At 40.9% G+C, this 19,358-nt stretch overlaps 1 protein-coding gene across 4 annotated transcripts in view; it reads right to left on the bottom strand.

The window, feature by feature from the left end:
* The window catches only part of LOC114244115 (uncharacterized), a 63,132-nt gene that overhangs the window by 18,042 nt on the left and 25,732 nt on the right, over positions 1–19,358 (bottom strand). For 2 of the 4 annotated variants that reach the window (XM_089737472.1, XM_089737470.1), the window contains exons 2-9: positions 8,315–8,408; positions 6,615–7,105; positions 5,854–6,007; positions 4,030–4,225; positions 2,823–2,899; positions 1,823–2,021; positions 904–1,039; positions 545–662 (exon numbers count right to left, since the gene is read on the bottom strand). In XM_089737472.1, the coding sequence (XP_089593598.1) occupies positions 545–662; positions 904–1,039; positions 1,823–2,021; positions 2,823–2,899; positions 4,030–4,225; positions 5,854–6,007; positions 6,615–7,105; positions 8,315–8,408 (1,465 nt within the window). Of the gene's footprint in view, positions 1–544; positions 663–903; positions 1,040–1,822; positions 2,022–2,822; positions 2,900–4,029; positions 4,226–5,853; positions 6,008–6,605; positions 7,106–8,314; positions 8,409–19,358 lie in introns of all 4 variants that reach the window. The other 2 variants (XM_089737471.1, XM_089737469.1) reach the window with 1 other exon arrangement.

The following is a 19,358-nucleotide window of genomic DNA, read 5'->3' as shown; positions in this document are numbered from 1 at the left end:
GTGGGTGGCGCATTAACGTTGTAGATGTCTATGGGCTCCAGTAACCACTCCAGTAACTCGTCCACCCATCTAAGCAATAGATACAAACTGAGAAAAATAAGATGGTAGTTTTTGAAAGATTAATTCTGAAATAAATAACAAATTTTTTTTTCCACAGCACATTTCGCGTTTACCTACACATTTTGTTACCTACAATAATTGTAAATAGACATGCTTTAACAAAAACAGACATCGAATAGAATTATTTTTTATTCCATACAAATTAATATATACACCAAAAACCATAATCATCGAAATTGGTTGGCGTGATATTGAGTTATTTGTCGCGCACGTACTTAATGCGAATTTAAGACTTATATGGTTTTCTCATGGACTAAATTGAAATGGGACCACACGGGAAGCGTCAGCTTTCTAATAAAAAAAGAATCATCAAAATCGATTCACCCAGTTAAAAGTTGTGAGGTAACAAAAAAAAACATATAGAGCTTCCTCTTTTTTTGAAGTCGGCTATATATAGACATTCAAATCGATTATTAAGTCTTACTTGACAACCCGGATGCTCTGCACGTTTTTCAGTTGTTGGGCCGTGTCTAACTCTTCTATGTTGTGTTTGGCTCTCTCGTCCGAAGGGTGGAGTATGTGGCCCATGACTTTCAAGTTTCCTGGGAAAATAAAAACCGGAATAACCTGTGAAATTGCACGATTAATGGTCATTTAGACTTCGATACTACATCCCTAGAATAATCGAGAATTTTCCACCAAAGTCGAGGATTGTGTGTTTATGCTATCTGACAATAGATGGCGTTGTACTTCTTGAGCTTTCTAGATGCTACTAGATCCTCGATATTCGTTCGGCTATTCGGCGATAGATGGCGTTACTCTTACCGGTGTAACAATACTTACCATTGACGACGCAGGACTCGTCCGGTCTGTCCGTGTTGATGCCGACCTTCCCGCTGAAGTGGACGCTGTTTTCTGCAACTCCTCGTTGCCACCAGCTCTCCGTGCAGTCGGACTCGAACTGGCCAGGGTTCGACGCCTGAACCAATAATCACCAATCAATTAAGTTCACATTCGATCTGTGTGCTTAGTGCGAGCTTTTTAACGTTCTCGATAGCGTAAAAGTTAAATCAAATTTGTATAGAGTTGGAACGTAGGCACGTTTGTTGCTAGGGGTGACAACGAGAACTTTAAAAAATCGTACTAAGCACGCTGATGCCAGCTACCTACGTGTCGTATTTCCGTGGTGCGAAAATCTCACCATGGAAATACGACACGCAAAATCCGGTTTATGCAACTGATACTTCTATCTAATTTCTAGTCATCTTGGGATTATCGTGGCTTGAAGTGTAAGAGAGCCAGCGTAGGCCAGTGTAGAGAACAATTCATTCAAGATACAGCACAATTTACAGGTTTGCGTAATCTGCCTATTTAAAATACTTTAACGGAACAATAAATAACTAGATAGTCCTTTCTACATTTACTGTCCTGCCTTTCTCCCAGTCACCTGGGGTCGGCGCAGCATGTTTTCTCCTTCCATACTCCTCTATCATACACCATTTCTTCGCTCACTCCCCTCTTACACGTATTGTCTTTCACGCAATCCATCCATTTCTTCTTAGGTCTACCTCTTCCTCTATATCCTTCCACATTCATAGTTAAAACTCTCTTATCAACCTCATTGTCATTTCGTCTCATCACGTGTCTATACCATCCCAAACGCACACTTCTAATTCTTTCTACATTACTACACACAATTGCCAAGTTGTTGCCATTTTAAAATACTGCTAATAGAAGTGAATGATAGCTTAAAGCCACTCACCCTGACAATAATTTTGTCGCTCGCATGGGCTATGAGCATGTAATCTTCTTTGGCCACGTGGGCTTGCAAGGCGACAACCAGCTGGAAGTGTCTCTGGTCAGGATTCGGACGTCCCTTCTTCCTCATGTTGTTGTTCGTGGTCTCCGCGAAATGGAGTCTCCCGACCGTCACCTTGGCACCCTCACGACGTATCTCCACTCTGGTCGTGGAAGTATTAATTTACCATGTATACAAGAAAAACGTGTTTATATATGTGTACATACAATGTATGCCATCTATTATACTATACTGGGTGTTAGGAGACCCCTTCCGAGAACGAAGACAGACGATACTACTAATTAGTACTAATGACATCTTTAATGATGGGACGGAAAAAATCAATCTTGATTGTAAAGAAAACATTTTTAAAATGTTTTATTAGCATTCTTTACGCTCCATCATGTTACTACAACTAAATGAAACGATAGTTTCATAAAAAAAATACAATAATTTACTTTTATAAAAAACCAGCAATGAAACACAAAATCAAAACAAACAAACACAAAATCGTCTTTCTTCGTTTTCAGGAGCGGTCTCCTAACACCCAGTATATAATGGTACTATATAAGTATGTAATATATAAATCGGGTACCAACACCATAGTGTTCATACTTATATCTGATGCTCAACAGAAATGCTTTTGCATCCGTAGTAAACACGCAATGTAACGAGAGGAGGTCGTTGACTTTGCGCTTCATTTACATACATTGCCTACAGTATAAAAAAAATTTTTTGGAACAATTTCCAAATAATACTTCAAAATATTTAAATTTTTCGGTAGACAGCGGCTTGGCTCTACCCCTGGCATTGCTGAAGTCCATGAGCGACGGTAACCACTAACCATCAGGTAGGTAGTCGGTAGTCGTATGGCCGTATGCTCGTTTGTCTGACTACAAGGGTAATAAAAAAAATTTAAAAAAACCGTCTAAAAAAATCCACGACCTTGATAATCGATACTTACGGCACTGGATGAAAGGGCTTCTTTGTTCTATCCGATTGGCTTTGCTCAACTCTGACTCTTTGACTTGGGTCTTCGGCCTGAAAAACGAATTTTAAAAGCATGTCTTACGCTGGAGCCCTCACTGCTGCTCTGGCTCTAGGCAATTCGTGATGAATATTTAAATTTAATGACGGTAAGTCAAAAGGCTGTGCGATCTTTTTAACATAATAACCAATTCGGAGTAAAAGTGTCAGTAGTACTTGTAACCTACTACTAACGCCTAATGCCGAAGTCGTCTTGGCTTGTACACTAAATGGAACATATCGAGGAAGCGACATTATTGCAACAATATAGGAGAGCCATTTAAAGTTTAAAATTTGGAAAACATATCATAACAAAAAAACTTCAACGATTCGGATGGAGTAAACTTAATTCAAGTTCAATTACATACAGCGAATTGTTGATCGGAATCTATATATATAAAAGAAAGTCGTGTTAGTTACACTATTTATAACTCAAGAACGACTGAACTGATTTGGCTGAAAATTGGTGAGGAGGTAGCTTAGAACCAGGAGAAGGACATAGGATACTTTTTATCACATTCCCGTGGGACTTGACATAAAACGTGGTAACTATAACAAAACGCAACTGACAGCTAAACGTAATATATTCTATGGTTAATTGTGTTAATTATAGTAGAATTTTGAAGTTGACTTCTTGATGTGTTTGAAACAAACCGTGTGGCGGAACAAAGTTCGCCGGGTCCGCTAGTACTAAATAAAACGGACCTTTAATTACAAAGGTAAATGTCGCGTGTTAAGCGAAATGTCACCTAAACCAAATAACATTGATTTGACTTCGACCAATTCAAAACATCGAAGAAGTGGCTTAGGCCTTATGACCGAGAATAATAAGACATAACAACAATAAGACAAGACGTGGCTTCGGCCTTACAATCAAGAATAATGTGGACGTGGCTTCGGCCTTTAAAACTACCAAAATTCTCCAATCATTACCAAGAACAAGACCTGACTGTATGGACTAAAGTCCTTTCCCTTTCCCATTAGGGATAAATTAATATCATCATCATCACCCAAATAACCTTTCAATCCTCGATATAAATATCGCAAGTTAGGTGGTTATCCAAATTCTGGTCTATACTGGAATCGTCTACCTTATTTCCTGATGGAGATGTTCCATAATCCCTAATTCAGTTGCACTAGCTTACCTTCACTCCGTAAAAGTGTAGACAGAAGCTACTGATCTTCTTGAAACCATCAGCGGTTTTGACGTAGTTCGGTTCTCCCTGCATCTGTATCTGGCAGGTGACTTGGAAATGGTTCTTCTTCTGGCAGACGAAAGCATCGTCTATTTGAGAATAGTTGAAGCCTTTATCGGCTCCGACCACGTAACTGGGAGTTTGCCTGACAAGAAAAGGGTCAGTGAAAGCTACTAAGCTACTAAGCTTTTTTACTGGTGGTAGGGAACCTCTTGTGATTCCGCGCGAGTGGGTACCACCACCCTGCCTATTTCTGCCGTAAAGCAGTAATGCGTTTCGGTTTGAAGGGTGGGGCAGCCGGTGTAACTATACTTGAGACCATAGAACTTGTATCTCAAGGTGGGTGGCGCATTTACGTTGTGGATGTCTATGGGCATACCACCACCACATAACCACTTAACACCAGGTGGGCTGTGAGCTCGTCCACCCATCTAAGCAATAAAAAAAAAGCTTGGCTTCATCAACAACTACAGTCAATCAATATGTTAGTTAAAAGTACTTTTATGACTAAAGTCTTACGTTTTTTACTTCCGACATTTCAAATAAAGCTGCTTTCAGACTACGCTATAGTATAGTGCCATATAGTATAGCAGCCTATACTTAGCCAATAATATATAGTACAGTACAGTGTGAACATGTCCATAACAATGTATGGTGCGCGATATTGTTGTGCTATGAGCTATATACTATATGCTATTATATTATAGCATAGTCTGAAAGCGGCTTTAGTTGACATTTTAATATCGCACTAACTACCGTCAATTTCTTTATAACAAATATTTTCGGACAATTACGTTACATGGCATGAATATTCCGCAAATATTCTGATCGAATGACCATTTCAATTTCACTTGGGATTTATAATATGTACTTTTTAGCTTATTTCTTTTTCCGTCTGCATATTGTGACTTCAGTCTCACGAGGCATGATATAAGTCGTGACTAAGTCCGCTATTCGCGTTCTAGTCACAAGACTGGCCTTTCAAAAGCGCTTTGAAAACGCAACCTAATTTGATATCCCTCATTGGTCGTAGATTCCGTTTTTGTGGACATTAGGGAGAGAGAGCCAGAGATCTTGCGAGCTCTTTATCATAGATAGATTGATTCTGCTTGGTAATCTTAAGTCAAAAACAGACACCGCATCGTTTGAATTTTAAAATAGCACCGATATCACAGCATTAAGGATTTCTCGATTCGCGAACTCACAGAGGAACTTGTTTCGGATGATTAGCCACATTCTTTCATAGCATTTTACAAGAGATCACTTTCGCAAGGTAACATTGCTTAGTCGCCACATTGGACAGCGACAACGACCCGTTCAGGTCGACGCCCCGAAATCATCAATGGGACATGTCATTGAAGAGGTCATTACAATTGGAATGCGTAAGACACGATTTCGCATTCAACGCACGATGGAGTGAAAACACTTGGAAATACCAGTCTGATGTTTTATTACCTGGTTATAGCTTTCGATTTATACTTTTAAGCTCGATTTCAATGCAATACATATGAAGTAGACCAGAACAGAAGGAGCCAGAGTGGTTATCATCAGGTACGGTTTTCATTTTTTTATATCTTTGCCGTATCATTTTAATTCACATCCTTAGGTCTTTCGCGCTGTGATCATATAAGAACCACGCACCACTGGTAATCAGTGGCGAGCGTCTCCCCTTCCAAGATCCAGGGCGACATCCTCTTTGCATTATATAGATGTATAGCAAAGTCGCTGACAAAGACTTCATGATTAGGTTCTACTTCCGTTGTTGATACTCACAGTGGCTTCAGATTGCAGTCATACAAAAGATGCCAGCTTCGCTCTTGAAATGATGCGAAGCGGATGCACTGTAAGAGCGCATCGTCGCCGGCTTCAGAGCCGTCAAGCGAAGCGGGCGCTCTGACCGGGTGCACTGTTTCCGGGGATAAGGCCGCTGTTGGAGAGAGCAAAGGAAACGTTGGTACAGACGGATGAAGTCACCTGTTTGATTGATTATAGCCGAAACATCTAAGGTGTTTCAGAAGTGCCTAGCCAGGCACTAATATTAATACACCAACCGGTGTATTGGTAGTGGGATGAAAACAACAATAAAGAGAATATTCGTTTTATTATCTCACCCCAAACTATGACACATGAGCAATGGAAGTCGTCGTGGCCTAAAGGATAAGACATAAGACGTCCGGTGCATTTGTATCTTGCGATGCACCGGTGTTCGAATCCCGCAGGCGGGTACCAATTTTTCCAATGATATACGTACTTAACAAATGCTCACGGTTGACTTCCGTGGTGAAGGATTAACGTTGTGTAATAAAAATCAAACCCGCAAAATTATAATTTGCGTTATAATTAACCACTTAACACCAGGTGAGAGCTCGTCCACCCATCTATGACATAAAAAAATAAAAAAAGATCGTGGTGGTATCTAAACTAGAACTAAGCTCGGGTTTCCAGGAGACCAGGTCTCCACCCCTCAGAAAGATACATTAAGCTGTGCTCTGAATTTCTGATCAGTCCAAATTAAAGAAAATTACCTGGCTCACATTTAACTTGAGAACTTGTGTCTTGGGATAATTTCCTCTTCTTCACGTTAGGCTCTTGCAGGCTCGTATATACAGGAGTCAGAGTCTCGTGCCCTAGAGATACCAGTTGCGAGCTTATCATGCCTTGCTCCAGCTCTTGCATGTCGACCCTCATCTGTTCAAATCTGTTCTGGTATACAGAGTCGGTCAGACCAAGATCGTGGCGAACCTGCCGTATCCCTAACTCCAAGTTCTGATCTTGAGGCAGAACGACCACATCGTTCAGATTACTCCTCAGCACATCCTGGTCCAAGTTGTCCGATTTCAACTCCTCGTAAATGTAATCTCCATTTTGTTGGAGTATTTCGTGGGTTGGTAAATGTTCGTGGACTAGCATGTATTCGGCGTTGAGAACCGTTTGTGGTACGGCTATGGTATGCACCTGGGTTTCAGAGGGACTGTACGGATTCTCCGATCCAGAATCTGGCGGGCTCTCCGGTAGTTGGTGTCCTCTGGAACGAATAATTCAAAACTATTACTAGCCTGGATTTTTTAACAATAAATACAGAGTATGACAAATATTTTTATGAAATTGCCGGATTTTCTAGATTTGGCTGACTTTTCTGCCATAGCTGATGGTATGTGTTAAATATCATCATCATTAAACCACTAACTACCTCTGAGTACTCTTTTCTAAAATCATTTGAAAATATAAAGTCTGGATACACTATGATGGTGTTAAAAATCGTGTTCCTATACCCTACTGACCTAAACATGATCATCTTCAGGGTATGTAATATATATAGATACTATCTGTGGAAAAACTAGTCAGTAGTACTTCTGTTATAAGTTATGTCGGATTCGAACTAGATAAAGCGGCCGAGTCTTCTTGTCGCTAATATCCTGAAGCTGCGGCTTGTAATCGAAGGTCAAGGCGCTGTTAAGAACGACAGCTAAGTAGCACCTCTATGTCTGGCCGCCACCCATGATCCATTTAACATAGAGCATAAAACAATCCCAAACTCTTAAGACTAGTGCGAATATCTTCAGGTTTCTATGTTTTTTTCTACCTATGCTGATAGCCTAGAGAGGCTATTTCAACTACTCCTTGACGTGTAGGTGAGCTCACGGGGCTCAACCCGGAGCGTTGCTAGCAAGCAAGCACTGCTCTTGCTAGAGCAGTGCTTCGCAGAATCTACCACCGAATTGGAAACGCGACAAACTGAGAAGATCCGGCGGGAAACTCAGTGGGCTGTGGCTATGGGTTAATTCACTCGTCAAGCACTTCGTCGTAAGCGACGGGTTCGGCGAGGGCGGTGACCGGTGCTTGATGTACCTAAAAGCACCGCCGCTAATGGATCGGGAGGATCCGTAATGATGTGTTTAGGGCGGTTTCTATAGCAAAAGGTTCGATAAACGTATTTACGATGATGATGTCATTATTATGATGTTTAAGAACTCTGAATATTAGATGGGACGTTTGCTCGCCTACCTTCAGTGTTTTTTTTATTGTCCTTGTAGGGAGACTAGCATATGGCTCACCAGATGGTGAGTGGTTACCGTCGCCCATGGACGTCAGCAATGCCAGGTGCAGAGCGAAGTCGCTGCCTACTATACTATACACATGGGAACATTCTAAATTTGTGCAATCAGTGATGATGGGACATAATCATGATGGGTTTTCTTGGTGGAATAAAAAGAACATGTGGTGAATTTTATACCCATTTCGCCTGGCGTCGATCTGAGCTGTGTAACAGCTGTCTCCGACCGGGCCCATATACGCATCGAAGTCCAAATCCGTAATGAATCCAGGACCTGAGTACAAAAAGAAAAGTTACAACAAGATCTTAGAATGTAGCAAAAAATCAGTGTTGTCATCATGATTCTCCTACTGGCTTCGTTAACTAAGAATACCAATGACTCCATCATGCATATTTATTGGATTAAGTCTTCGTGGCCTAAAAGAGAAGACGTCCGGTGCATTCGTATCTAGCGATGCATCAGTGTGTAAATCCCGCTGGCAAGTACCAATTTTTCTAATGAAATATGTCATTAACAAATGTTCACGATTGACTTCCGCGGTGAAGGAATAACATCGTGTAGTAAAAATCAAACACGCAAAATTATAATTTGCTAATTACTGGTGGTAGGACCTCTTAGCATCAGGTGGGCCGCATACTCACCCGCCTGATCGGACAATTAAAAAAAAGAGTTATAAGTGACGTTGTCTATCCTTGGAGTTATCATTGAGTGAGTCTTTGATTCCTTGAGTAACGTGAGTCATCCTTAACCTTTTGACTACTGTAAGTCATCGGTACATGGCGTACTGAAGTAATTATGTCGATTACTCTCCTCGATACTCTTATTAAGGGCGGGAATAACTAGTAGATTCTGGGAAAGCCTAATCTTAAGACGTTGAGAATGAATCTATTTCTAAGAGACCTAAAAGACTAAAACATACAATAACAAACAAAAGAAGGCAAAGTTAACCAATACACGCGCGCTAGTAACAGAAATCGATATAATTACTTCAGTGGATAACCCTTCTACTCATATCTGTTCATAAAATATTTATAATTTATAGCAGCTTATTATTGAGAGCTGAGTCCCGCGATGTTACCCGCGATTATTGTCGTACACGGGGTGAAGCCAGTCTAAAATAGTAGCCATGTTACTCCTTATATCATCAGCTAAATATCAGTAAAAGTTTTGTCAAAATTCGGTCCAGCCGTTCCAGAGATTAGCCAGAACAAACAGACAGACAGACAAAAATTGTAAAAAATGCTATTTTGGTGTATGTATCGTATATGTATTCATATCATCATCATCATCATCATCAGCCTGTATCTCTCCACTGCTGGATGTAGGCCTCTCCCATAGTCCGCCACAATGAACGATCCTCCGCCTTCCGCATCCAATCTCTCATATGTATTCATATGCATGTAGTAAAAAGCGGTTATTTCAATATTACAAACAGACACTCCCAATTTTATTTATATGTATAGATAAGTGTGGGAAATTTCATACTCCTCCCTCCGCGTAATTTTCGTAAAAAGGTTCGTAAAGAGAAATACGTTTGCTTTACGTATTAATATATAGATACTAAACAAAAAGAAAAGAAAATTAACAGTATCGCACCTTTAATCTGCATTTACACTTAAATCAAGGCACGAATTACTTGAAATAATGAAAATTCTGTCGGCACGTTTTTCTTTACACACGTTTTCCCACACAAACAAACTTTTCCGAACTGAACGAAGTGAAAGAGCTATCAATGTATTTGAAATTCAAATGTGATTATTATTTTTCGGTTTCATTTAATGTTAATTTTTTTTTTCTAAAGGCGATCACAACTGGCCACTGGTTGTATTTTAGCACCTCCAGAATCTTTTATTTGGGGCTACGTGAAAGTTAAGTAACCAATAGTCAACAGTTGATTCAATACTTCGAAAATGGAATTCGTGAAGATATAGAGGACATACATACATAAATAGTCACAAATGTGTGAATTGTGACGGAAAATATGAGAAAAAAAGTATGGTGCTTCAAACGTAGCTGTGGCGGCCATTTTGTTTTCTATTATTAATGACTTACCCTCATATGTACAAAAAAAATTCGCTTAACAAGATACGTTTCTTTTTTTATTGTAATAACGAAACCTCTCTACCTATTGCTAACCTATTAGAAAACCCTACCGTACAGGAAGCAGATTTAGATTCAAGGTTCGGTTAAACTTTAGAACAGTCTGCGGCGGGTCAACAACCCGAAAATAGGGTTGCCAAACGATTTATAAAATTCAACAATATCCAATTATTCAAAGATGACGAGTTCATTATCTAAGGCAACTTGTTTCTTTGTGTGAGGGATACGCCAAATTACACGGTTTGGTGTACAACTGTAAAAAGTCGGAGATCATGGTCTTTGAAACCAGGGGTGGGACGCATGATAAAATACCTCACGTAGTATTCAACGGAACGCCATTGACAAGAGTTTATAAATTTAAATATCTCGGCCATGTGTTGACCCGTGATCTCAAAGATGATGAAGATATTGAACGAGAGCGGAGAGCGTTGTCGGTTAGAGCAAACATGATAGCTCGCAGGTTTGCACGGTGTTCACTTAAAGTCAAGGTCACCCTCTTTAGGGCCTACTGTACTAACTTTTACAGGTGCAGCTTGTGGGCTGGATATACTCAAAGATCGTACAACGCTCTCCGTGTTCCATATAATAACGCGTTTAGGGTGCTGGTGGTGCTGCCCCGCTTTTGTAGGGCATCAGGGATGTTTGCAGACGCGCACATAGATTGTTTTTACGCTACCATGCGTAAGAGATGTGCATCTCTGGTAAGCAGAGTGAGGGCCAGCTCCAACAGTATCCTGAGCATGATCGCAAGCAGGCTGGACTGTGTATACATGGGTCGCTGTGGTGTCATCTCCCATGGGATGTTACGACAGTAATTCATTGTGATGTAAATATAACTACTAACATAGGTCTAAGTCTTATTAACAATTTATATGAGTCATGGTTACTTGCAATAAAAACATTATTATTATTATTATTATTAAAACTGCTTTTACGGTTTAACTTCGCGGTTGTCGCGATGCTTTTAAAACTGTAAAACATTCGAAGCGTCTTTAGTTTCAATTATGTATACGACCCGGTAAGCCGACTCAAATACAAGACAAGTTAAATCAATAAGCTAATTTAAAAAGAGCCTTGATTAAAAATTACGAAAAATTGCTTGCTGTTCATTAACTACCCGCTTTCTATTTTTACGACTTTTTTTCAATGTACCGACACCGGACTCGAATGATTTATTTTAAAATACGTATAATTGGTAAGACTGTATTTAGCACAGTATACAAATGAGGACGAATTTTTTTTTTATTACTCGAATTTTGACTATACTTAACCTTTTTTTTTTATTGCTTAGATGGATGGACGAGCTCACAGCCCACCTGGTTTTAAGTGTTTACTGGAGCCCATAGACATCTACAACGTAAATGCGCCACCCACCTCGAGATATAAGTTCTAAGATCTCAGTATAGTTGCAACGGCTACCCCACCCTTCGAACCGAAACGCATTACTGCTTCACGACGGAAATAGGCGGGGTGGTGGTACCTACCCGTGCGGACTCCCAAGAGGTCCTACCACCAGTGAAAATTATTCATTATATATATTCATTTGGGTTGCTAACAATGGTGTCCACGACGCCGCGACGCTCGGAGTAAATAATAAATCGGATTTGTGGAAGTGATGTTCTACATTGTTTAGTTCGAGAAAAAATATTTAAAACCCGCCCTCGCTTCGCTTCGGGAACATTTATTATGAAAATAAAACCGCCGATTTGTTTCCTATTTGACTTTTATCGTTATATTTTGGGCAATTCACACATTAGCTTTATAAATAAAATTATCTAAGTGTTATCCTGATGTATGAGATCCTGTTATTGTAGTTTTATCCAAACCCATTCGGTTGCTTTTGAGTGAATGGGTAACAAACATACATTCATACATTTTCGCAAACTTTCGCATTTATAATATTAGTAGGATTTATAAAAAAATAGGCGCCAAAGTCGTGTTGAGTGAAAAATGCATAGATAATATAAAAAAATTAGGATATGCGTTCCGTTTCACGCTGTGAAGATCTTGAATAAACGGAAATGCCCTCACCCACATCGAGACATGAGTTCTCATTTTTCCCTACCTGTTCGCTGATAGCCTAAGGCTATTTCAGCTACGCCCGAACGGGTAATTGAGCTCTCGTGCTCAGCTTGACAGAATTTGCTAACACTAGCCCAAGGCTTCTGCTCTATCTGCTACTAGGTCTTCCTTTTTTTCTATTTCCCTGAGGGTCTGACCATGAAGTCAGCGGAGAAGTCCATACTTGCCACGTGGTCTACCCATCGCCATTTCAATCTGACAGCTTAGTGAATCTATTACTCCTGTTATAAGTCCTTTTAAAAGAGTTGCGAATTTTTTGAACAACTTTAACCAACGTTAATATTACCTAATTAGAACTATAGGTTTTTTAGCGTAATTACTTGTTATTCCGTTAAAATTATCTTTTAAAAAATACCTGTAATAACGTACGTGCGTCAATCTTAGAAAAAACTCTCGTTTTTATGTACACATATATCTTTTGTGCGTGACTTTTAATTGAAGTGAAACAAAACTGTACATATGTATAGTTCAATGAATAATGCAAATAGCTATTTTATTGCGACACGATATAAAGGAGAATTTTAATCAACACCGAAAGGGGTTCTGTATAGTTTAATAAACTACAGAAGACTGAGTATTTATGGAACAAAACACTAGATCAGTGCAGAGCTGAAGAGGACTGTGTCTATAGTAGTGTGGTATAGCACTAGAGAAGCTAGATGTAGGTCGGATCTGTGTCTGTTTGTGTGCGAGAAGAGCTCGGGATCAGTACAGAGCTGCAGAGGACTGTGTCTATAGTAGTGTAGTATAGGACTAGAGGCTAGATGTAGGTCGGATCTGTGTCTGTTTGTGTGCGAGAAGAGCTCGGGATCAGTACAGAGCTGCAGAGGACTGTGTCTATAGTAGTGTAGTATAGGACTAGAGGCTAGATGTAGGTCGGATCTGTGTCTGTTTGTGTGCGAGAAGAGCTCGGGATCAGTACAGAGCTGCAGAGGACTGTGTCTATAGTAGTGTAGTATAGGACTAGAGGCTAGATGTAGGTTGGATCTGTGTCTGTTTGTGTACGAGAAGAGCCTGGGATCAGTACAGAGCTGCAGAGGACTGTGTCTATAGTAGTGTAGTATAGGACTAGAGGCTAGATGTAGGTCGAATCTGTGTCTGTTTGTGTACGAGAAGAGCTCGGGATCAGTACAGAGCTGCAGAGGACTGTGTCTATAGTAGTGTAGTATAGGACTAGAGGCTAGATGTAGGTCGAATCTGTGTCTGTTTGTGTACGAGAAGAGCTCGGGATCAGTACAGAGCTGCAGAGAACTGTGTCTATAGTAGTGTAGTATAGGACTAGAGGCTAGATGTAGGTTGGATCTGTGTCTGTTTGTGTACGAGAAGAGCCCGGGATCAGTACAGAGCTGCAGAGGACTGTGTCTATAGTAGTGTAGTATAGGACTAGAGGCTAGATGTAGGTCGAATCTGTGTCTGTTTGTGTACGAGAAGAGCTCGGGATCAGTACAGAGCTGCAGAGGACTGTGTCTATAGTAGTGTAGTATAGGACTAGAGGCTAGATGTAGGTCGAATCTGTGTCTGTTTGTGTACGAGAAGAGCTCGGGATCAGTACAGAGCTGCAGAGGACTGTGTCTATAGTAGTGTAGTATAGGACTAGAGGCTAGATGTAGGTCGAATCTGTGTCTGTTTGTGTACGAGAAGAGCCCGGGATCAGTACAGAGCTGCAGAGGACTGTGTCTATAGTAGTGTAGTATAGGACTAGAGGCTAGATGTAGGTCGAATCTGTGTCTGTTTGTGTACGAGAAGAGCTCGGGATCAGTACAGAGCTGCAGAGGACTGTGTCTATAGTAGTGTAGTATAGGACTAGAGGTTAGATGTAGGTCGGAGCTGTGTCTGTTTGTGTGCGAGAAAAGCTCGAGATCAGTACAGAGCTGCAGAGGACTGTGTTTATAGTAGTGTAGTATAGGACTAGAGGCTAGATGTAGGTCGGATCTGTGTCTGTTTGTGTACGAGAAAAGCTCGGGACCAGTACAGAGCTGCAGAGGACTGTGTCTATAGTAGTGTAGTATAGGACTAGAGGCTAGATGTAGGTCGAATCTGTGTCTGTTTGTGTACGAGAAGAGCTCGGGATCAGTACAGAGCTGCAGAGGACTGTGTCTATAGTAGTGTAGTATAGGACTAGAGGCTAGATGTAGGTCGGATCTGTCTGTTTGTGTACGAGAAGAGCTCGGGATCAGTACAGAGCTGCAGAGGACTGTGTCTATAGTAGTGTAGTATAGGACTAGAGGTTAGATGTAGGTCGGAGCTGTGTCTGTTTGTGTGCGAGAAAAGCTCGAGATCAGTACAGAGCTGCAGAGGACTGTGTTTATAGTAGTGTAGTATAGGACTAGAGGCTAGATGTAGGTCGGATCTGTGTCTGTTTGTGTACGAGAAGAGCTCGGGATCAGTACAGAGCTGCAGAGGACTGTGTCTATAGTAGTGCAGTATAGGACTAGAGGCTAGATGTAGGTCGGATCTGTGTCTGTTTGTGTACGAGAAGAGCTCGGGATCAGTACAGAGCTGCAGAGGACTGTGTCTATAGTAGTGCAGTATAGGACTAGAGGCTAGATGTAGGTCGGATCTGTGTCTGTTTGTGTACGAGAAGAGCTCGGGATCAGTACAGAGCTGCAGAGGACTGTGTTTATAGTAGTGTAGTATAGGACTAGAGGCTAGATGTAGGTCGGATCTGTGTCTGTTTGTGTACGAGAAGAGCTCGGGATCAGTACAGAGCTGCAGAGGACTGTGTCTATAGTAGTGCAGTATAGGACTAGAGGCTAGATGTAGGTCGGATCTGTGTCTGTTTGTGTACGAGAAGAGCTCGGGATCAGTACAGAGCTGCAGAGGACTGTGTCTATAGTAGTGCAGTATAGGACTAGAGGCTAGATGTAGGTCGGATCTGTGTCTGTTTGTGTACGAGAAGAGCTCGGGATCAGTACAGAGCTGCAGAGGACTGTGTCTATAGTAGTGCAGTATAGGACTAGAGGCTAGATGTAGGTCGGATCTGTGTCTGTTTGTGTACGAGAAGAGCTCGGGATCAGTACAGAGCTGCAGAGGACTGTGTCTATAGTAGTGCAGTATAGGACTAGAGGCTAGATGTAGGTCGGATCTGTGTCTGTTTGTGTACGAGAAGAGCTCGGGATCAGTACAGAGCTGCAGAGGACTGTGTCTATAGTAGTGCAGTATAGGACTAGAGGCTAGATGTAGGTCGGATCTGTGTCTGTTTGTGTACGAGAAGAGCTCGGGATCAGTACAGAGCTGCAGAGGACTGTGTCTATAGTAGTGCAGTATAGGACTAGAGGCTAGATGTATGTCGAATCTGCGTCTGTTTGTGTACGAGAAGAGCTCGGGATCAGTTGCAAAGGATTATTTATAGTATATACTCTGCTTGATCTAGGTCAGATTTGCAAATGTTTTCACAATATTAATTGTATTCATTGTATTTACTATCAAGTTTACATAAATTGCAAGTGCGTAGGTTTATTATCACGCGCGACTATGTATTATGTCATAGCAATGATAAAAAAAAAACAATGAAGGATTGTAATTTCGCATATTTTTAATCACGTGTGTATTACATCGTAATATCTAAAGAATTTAACCTTAGAAGACTATTCTGCGTGTTGCAATAAAATTAAATATGCTTGTAATCTAATATAATTCATATTCAGAAATTATAAAAGTCCAGATATTTGAGATTTCGATTTATTTGGATAGATAATTTTTTTATTGCTTAGTTGTGTGGACAAGCTCACAGCCCACCTGGTGTTAAGTGGTTACTGGAGCCCATAGACATCCACAACGTAAATGCGCCACCCACCTTGAGATATAAGTTCTAAGGTCTCAGTATAGTTATAGTCAGATATGGTGTTATATCTGTGGTTAGCCACTCAATGCTAATAATACGAGAGAAGTCTTCCGGAGATAGATTCTGCGAAGCACTGCTCTTGCTAGAGCTAGTGTTAGTAAATTCTCTCAGGTTGAGCCCGTGAGCTCACCTACCCGTCTGGGCGTATCTGGAATAGCCTCTTAGGTTACCAGCGTATGGAAAAAAAAACTGGAAAATTTTGGGTAAAAGCCACGCCTATTTCCGAGTTCAATTTACAAAGTTCCTTTAAGATTCATGTCCTTTAACCTAATAAATCAAATCGTTTACTTGGATTAATTAACTGAGAAAAACCATCGGAACAAAACGTCTTCTAAAAATTACTTCCAAAAAACACTTTGAGCCGTACGTACGTATTCAATTATATTTTTTTCTAAAAATCTTGAAAACTTATTTAATTCGTTCAAATATTGTAATGATATACAACTTTTACGAGTACTTATTTGAAGTCGCCGTGCTCTAAAGAATAAGGCGCCGGGTTTACTCCCATTTTCTCAAAACAGACTTCGAATCCCACAGCCAAGTGCAATTTATTTTCTTAGGATATACTTACACTGTAAGCGTTTGCGAATGACTTTATAATTTCGCGCAAGATAGGGCCAGACCAGATGTCTACTCATGTAGTACCACTATCTAGCTTAATTTTCTGATTGAGGATGAATCAACCGATGTACCATGCGGCAGGGCGCTAAAGATATCCTTGGTTACGCGGTCTGCTCCCAACATCTGCATCTGCTCTCCATGTCCGGAAAAAAAGGACAAGCCGTTGTATGTGTCGAGGGGAAAACCTATGAGCTCAGACCGTTAAGATACGTCGTGATGTTCCCTATTGCACACAACAAAATACTTCGAATTGGAAGTGAACTCCTCTCTGTGGCAGCGGCTCTGCTGTGTCCCTCGTGTTGACAATGTCCAAACTAGCCCAGGCCTCGTTTGCTTTGGCAGCAAAATGTGTATTTTTTATTTTTATTGCTTAGATGGGTGGACGAGCTCACAACCCACCTGGAGTTAAGTGGTTACCAGAGCCCATAGACGTCTACAAAAATGCGCCAACCACCTTGAGATATAAGTTCTAAGGTCTCAGTATAGTTACAACGGCTGCCCCACCCTTCAAACCGAAACGTATTACTGATTCACGGCAGAAATAGGCAGGGTGGTGATACTTACCCGTGCGGACTCAGAAGAGGTCCTACCACCAGTAAGTGTATTTAAATTGCATTTGCATTAACATTCACATTATACAGCTGACATTTGATAATTTTTTCTGCAATTTACAACACAAATGATTAAATTATGTGTGGTCTAGCCGACGGTCTTTTTTTTATCAAGGTACCCTAATTATTTAAAATTCAGTGTCATTGACCGGTAGTGATTCTTTCCTATTGAAACATAAGTGGTGGGAGAGTGAGAGTAAGACATTATAGCCGCAAATTCTTCCCAAATTGCCGCTCTTTAAAGTGCCTATACCAGACCCTTAATACGCTGTTGCATGCACTTTCTTTGCCCATAATTTAGTGAATACAATTCTCTGGTTTAGAGTGAGACGGAAATTCGTACAAACTAATCCTACAGCCACGTATGACGTCATCAAACCAGACCCAAAACCAGAGTCGAAACAGAAAAAAGAGGATGATATTTTTATTAAATACTTCCCATGCTGGAGTTCATAAAGAACTAAAAAAGACTTCAGAATAATCAATTGAAAACATTCTGTATCGGGAGCAGTAGTTATAATTTCAGAAGATTCTATATAATTTTAATAGCCGTTTTTTAACTATTTCGATGTCCGGTGATACGAGTCCGTGGGCATCACAACATATGTACCGCATAGCTTAAGACGTGAGGTCAGGGTTGAACGATATTGACTGATTGCTTTCCGAACGATACGGTTGATTTAGACAACCCTAAAATCAATGTCCCCTCATCGAATCGACTGCCCTGTGTTTGTGATACGTATTTGCACTAACCCTAACAAGCCACACGCAAGCAATTTAACTGTAGGTTCAATATTAGCTAGGTTTAACAATGTATCGATGTTTGGTTAATACAACAGGTGTTTTGAGAGTCCTTGTTTGGTCATTAACTAAGCCAAGGCAAATGTTTTAAAAGGCACACATGGTGGGTAACACTGTGCTTCTTATTTCTGCCGTGAATCAATCACATACCTTCCGGATTTAAAGAGAAGGGGAAGAGCAGATTAGATACGAGAACAAATTTGAACCAATGATAAACAAGGACATTTAGTATTAATGAGATGTAGAACTACCTTCTAATATCTAAAAAGACGGCAAATTCGTAATTTTGCGTAACTCCTGGTGGCGGGACGCATTGATAAACTCCAACTATTTATTTCGGGACAACTGATGTGACATCATCATCTCAGGACTTCTAAGGGTGGGCCTTAGCCTGATCCAGTATGTCTCTCCAGACTGCTCTGTTCAGGGCTTTCTCCTTCCAGTACCTGATACCGATAGCTTTAAGGTCGTGCTCTACGCCATCTATATATCGAAGTTTGGGCCTGCCGCGACTTCTGCGGCCCTCTAGTTTGCCATATAGTAGTTGTCTCGGCATTCTGGTCTCTTCCATTCGAACTAAATGTCCTGCTCATCGTACGCGTCCAATTTGTATAGTTTATATGATATTAAAATCCTTGTAAATATCATACAACTCGTGGTTATAGCGCGTCCTCCATATCTCGTTTTCCTGCACAGCACCGAATATCCGTCTTGGGATCTTACGCTCGTACACAAGTAGACGGCTCTTATCCTTTTTGCTGAGAACTGATGTGACAGTCAGATCGCCAGGGTAGATTTCCGGGCGATCTATTGCGATTCGGTGGTAGATTCATTCGTGAAGCAGCTTCTTCTGAGTTGTTAGGTCTCCTTTGGAGGCGCTCGGACGGCTGTTAACAAATTCCTCCCCTCGTGGTTGAGCCATTACTCGCTCATCTGTCCTGGCGAAACTGGAAAGGCCTCTGGGCCACCACTAATACTTAAATCATACAAAAAGTCCTGGTCCGTAGCTCGTGCATGCATGTATCTGATATCCGTGCGCTTCTACACCAGGTGCATTACTCGTATTGTTTGGAAGCAAACGTTTCCACCGGTCGACCGGTCACACGATTTCGTTAACAAATTAACATAGGGACTTCGATGTGGCGGTTTATTCAACCGTGTGAT

Source organism: Bombyx mandarina, chromosome 23 (genome assembly GCF_030267445.1).
Source record: "Bombyx mandarina strain Sakado chromosome 23, ASM3026744v2".
Taxonomy (NCBI): domain Eukaryota; kingdom Metazoa; phylum Arthropoda; class Insecta; order Lepidoptera; family Bombycidae; genus Bombyx; species Bombyx mandarina.
Note: the sequence above shows the minus strand (reverse complement) of the source record. Positions and strands in the feature narration are given on the sequence as shown.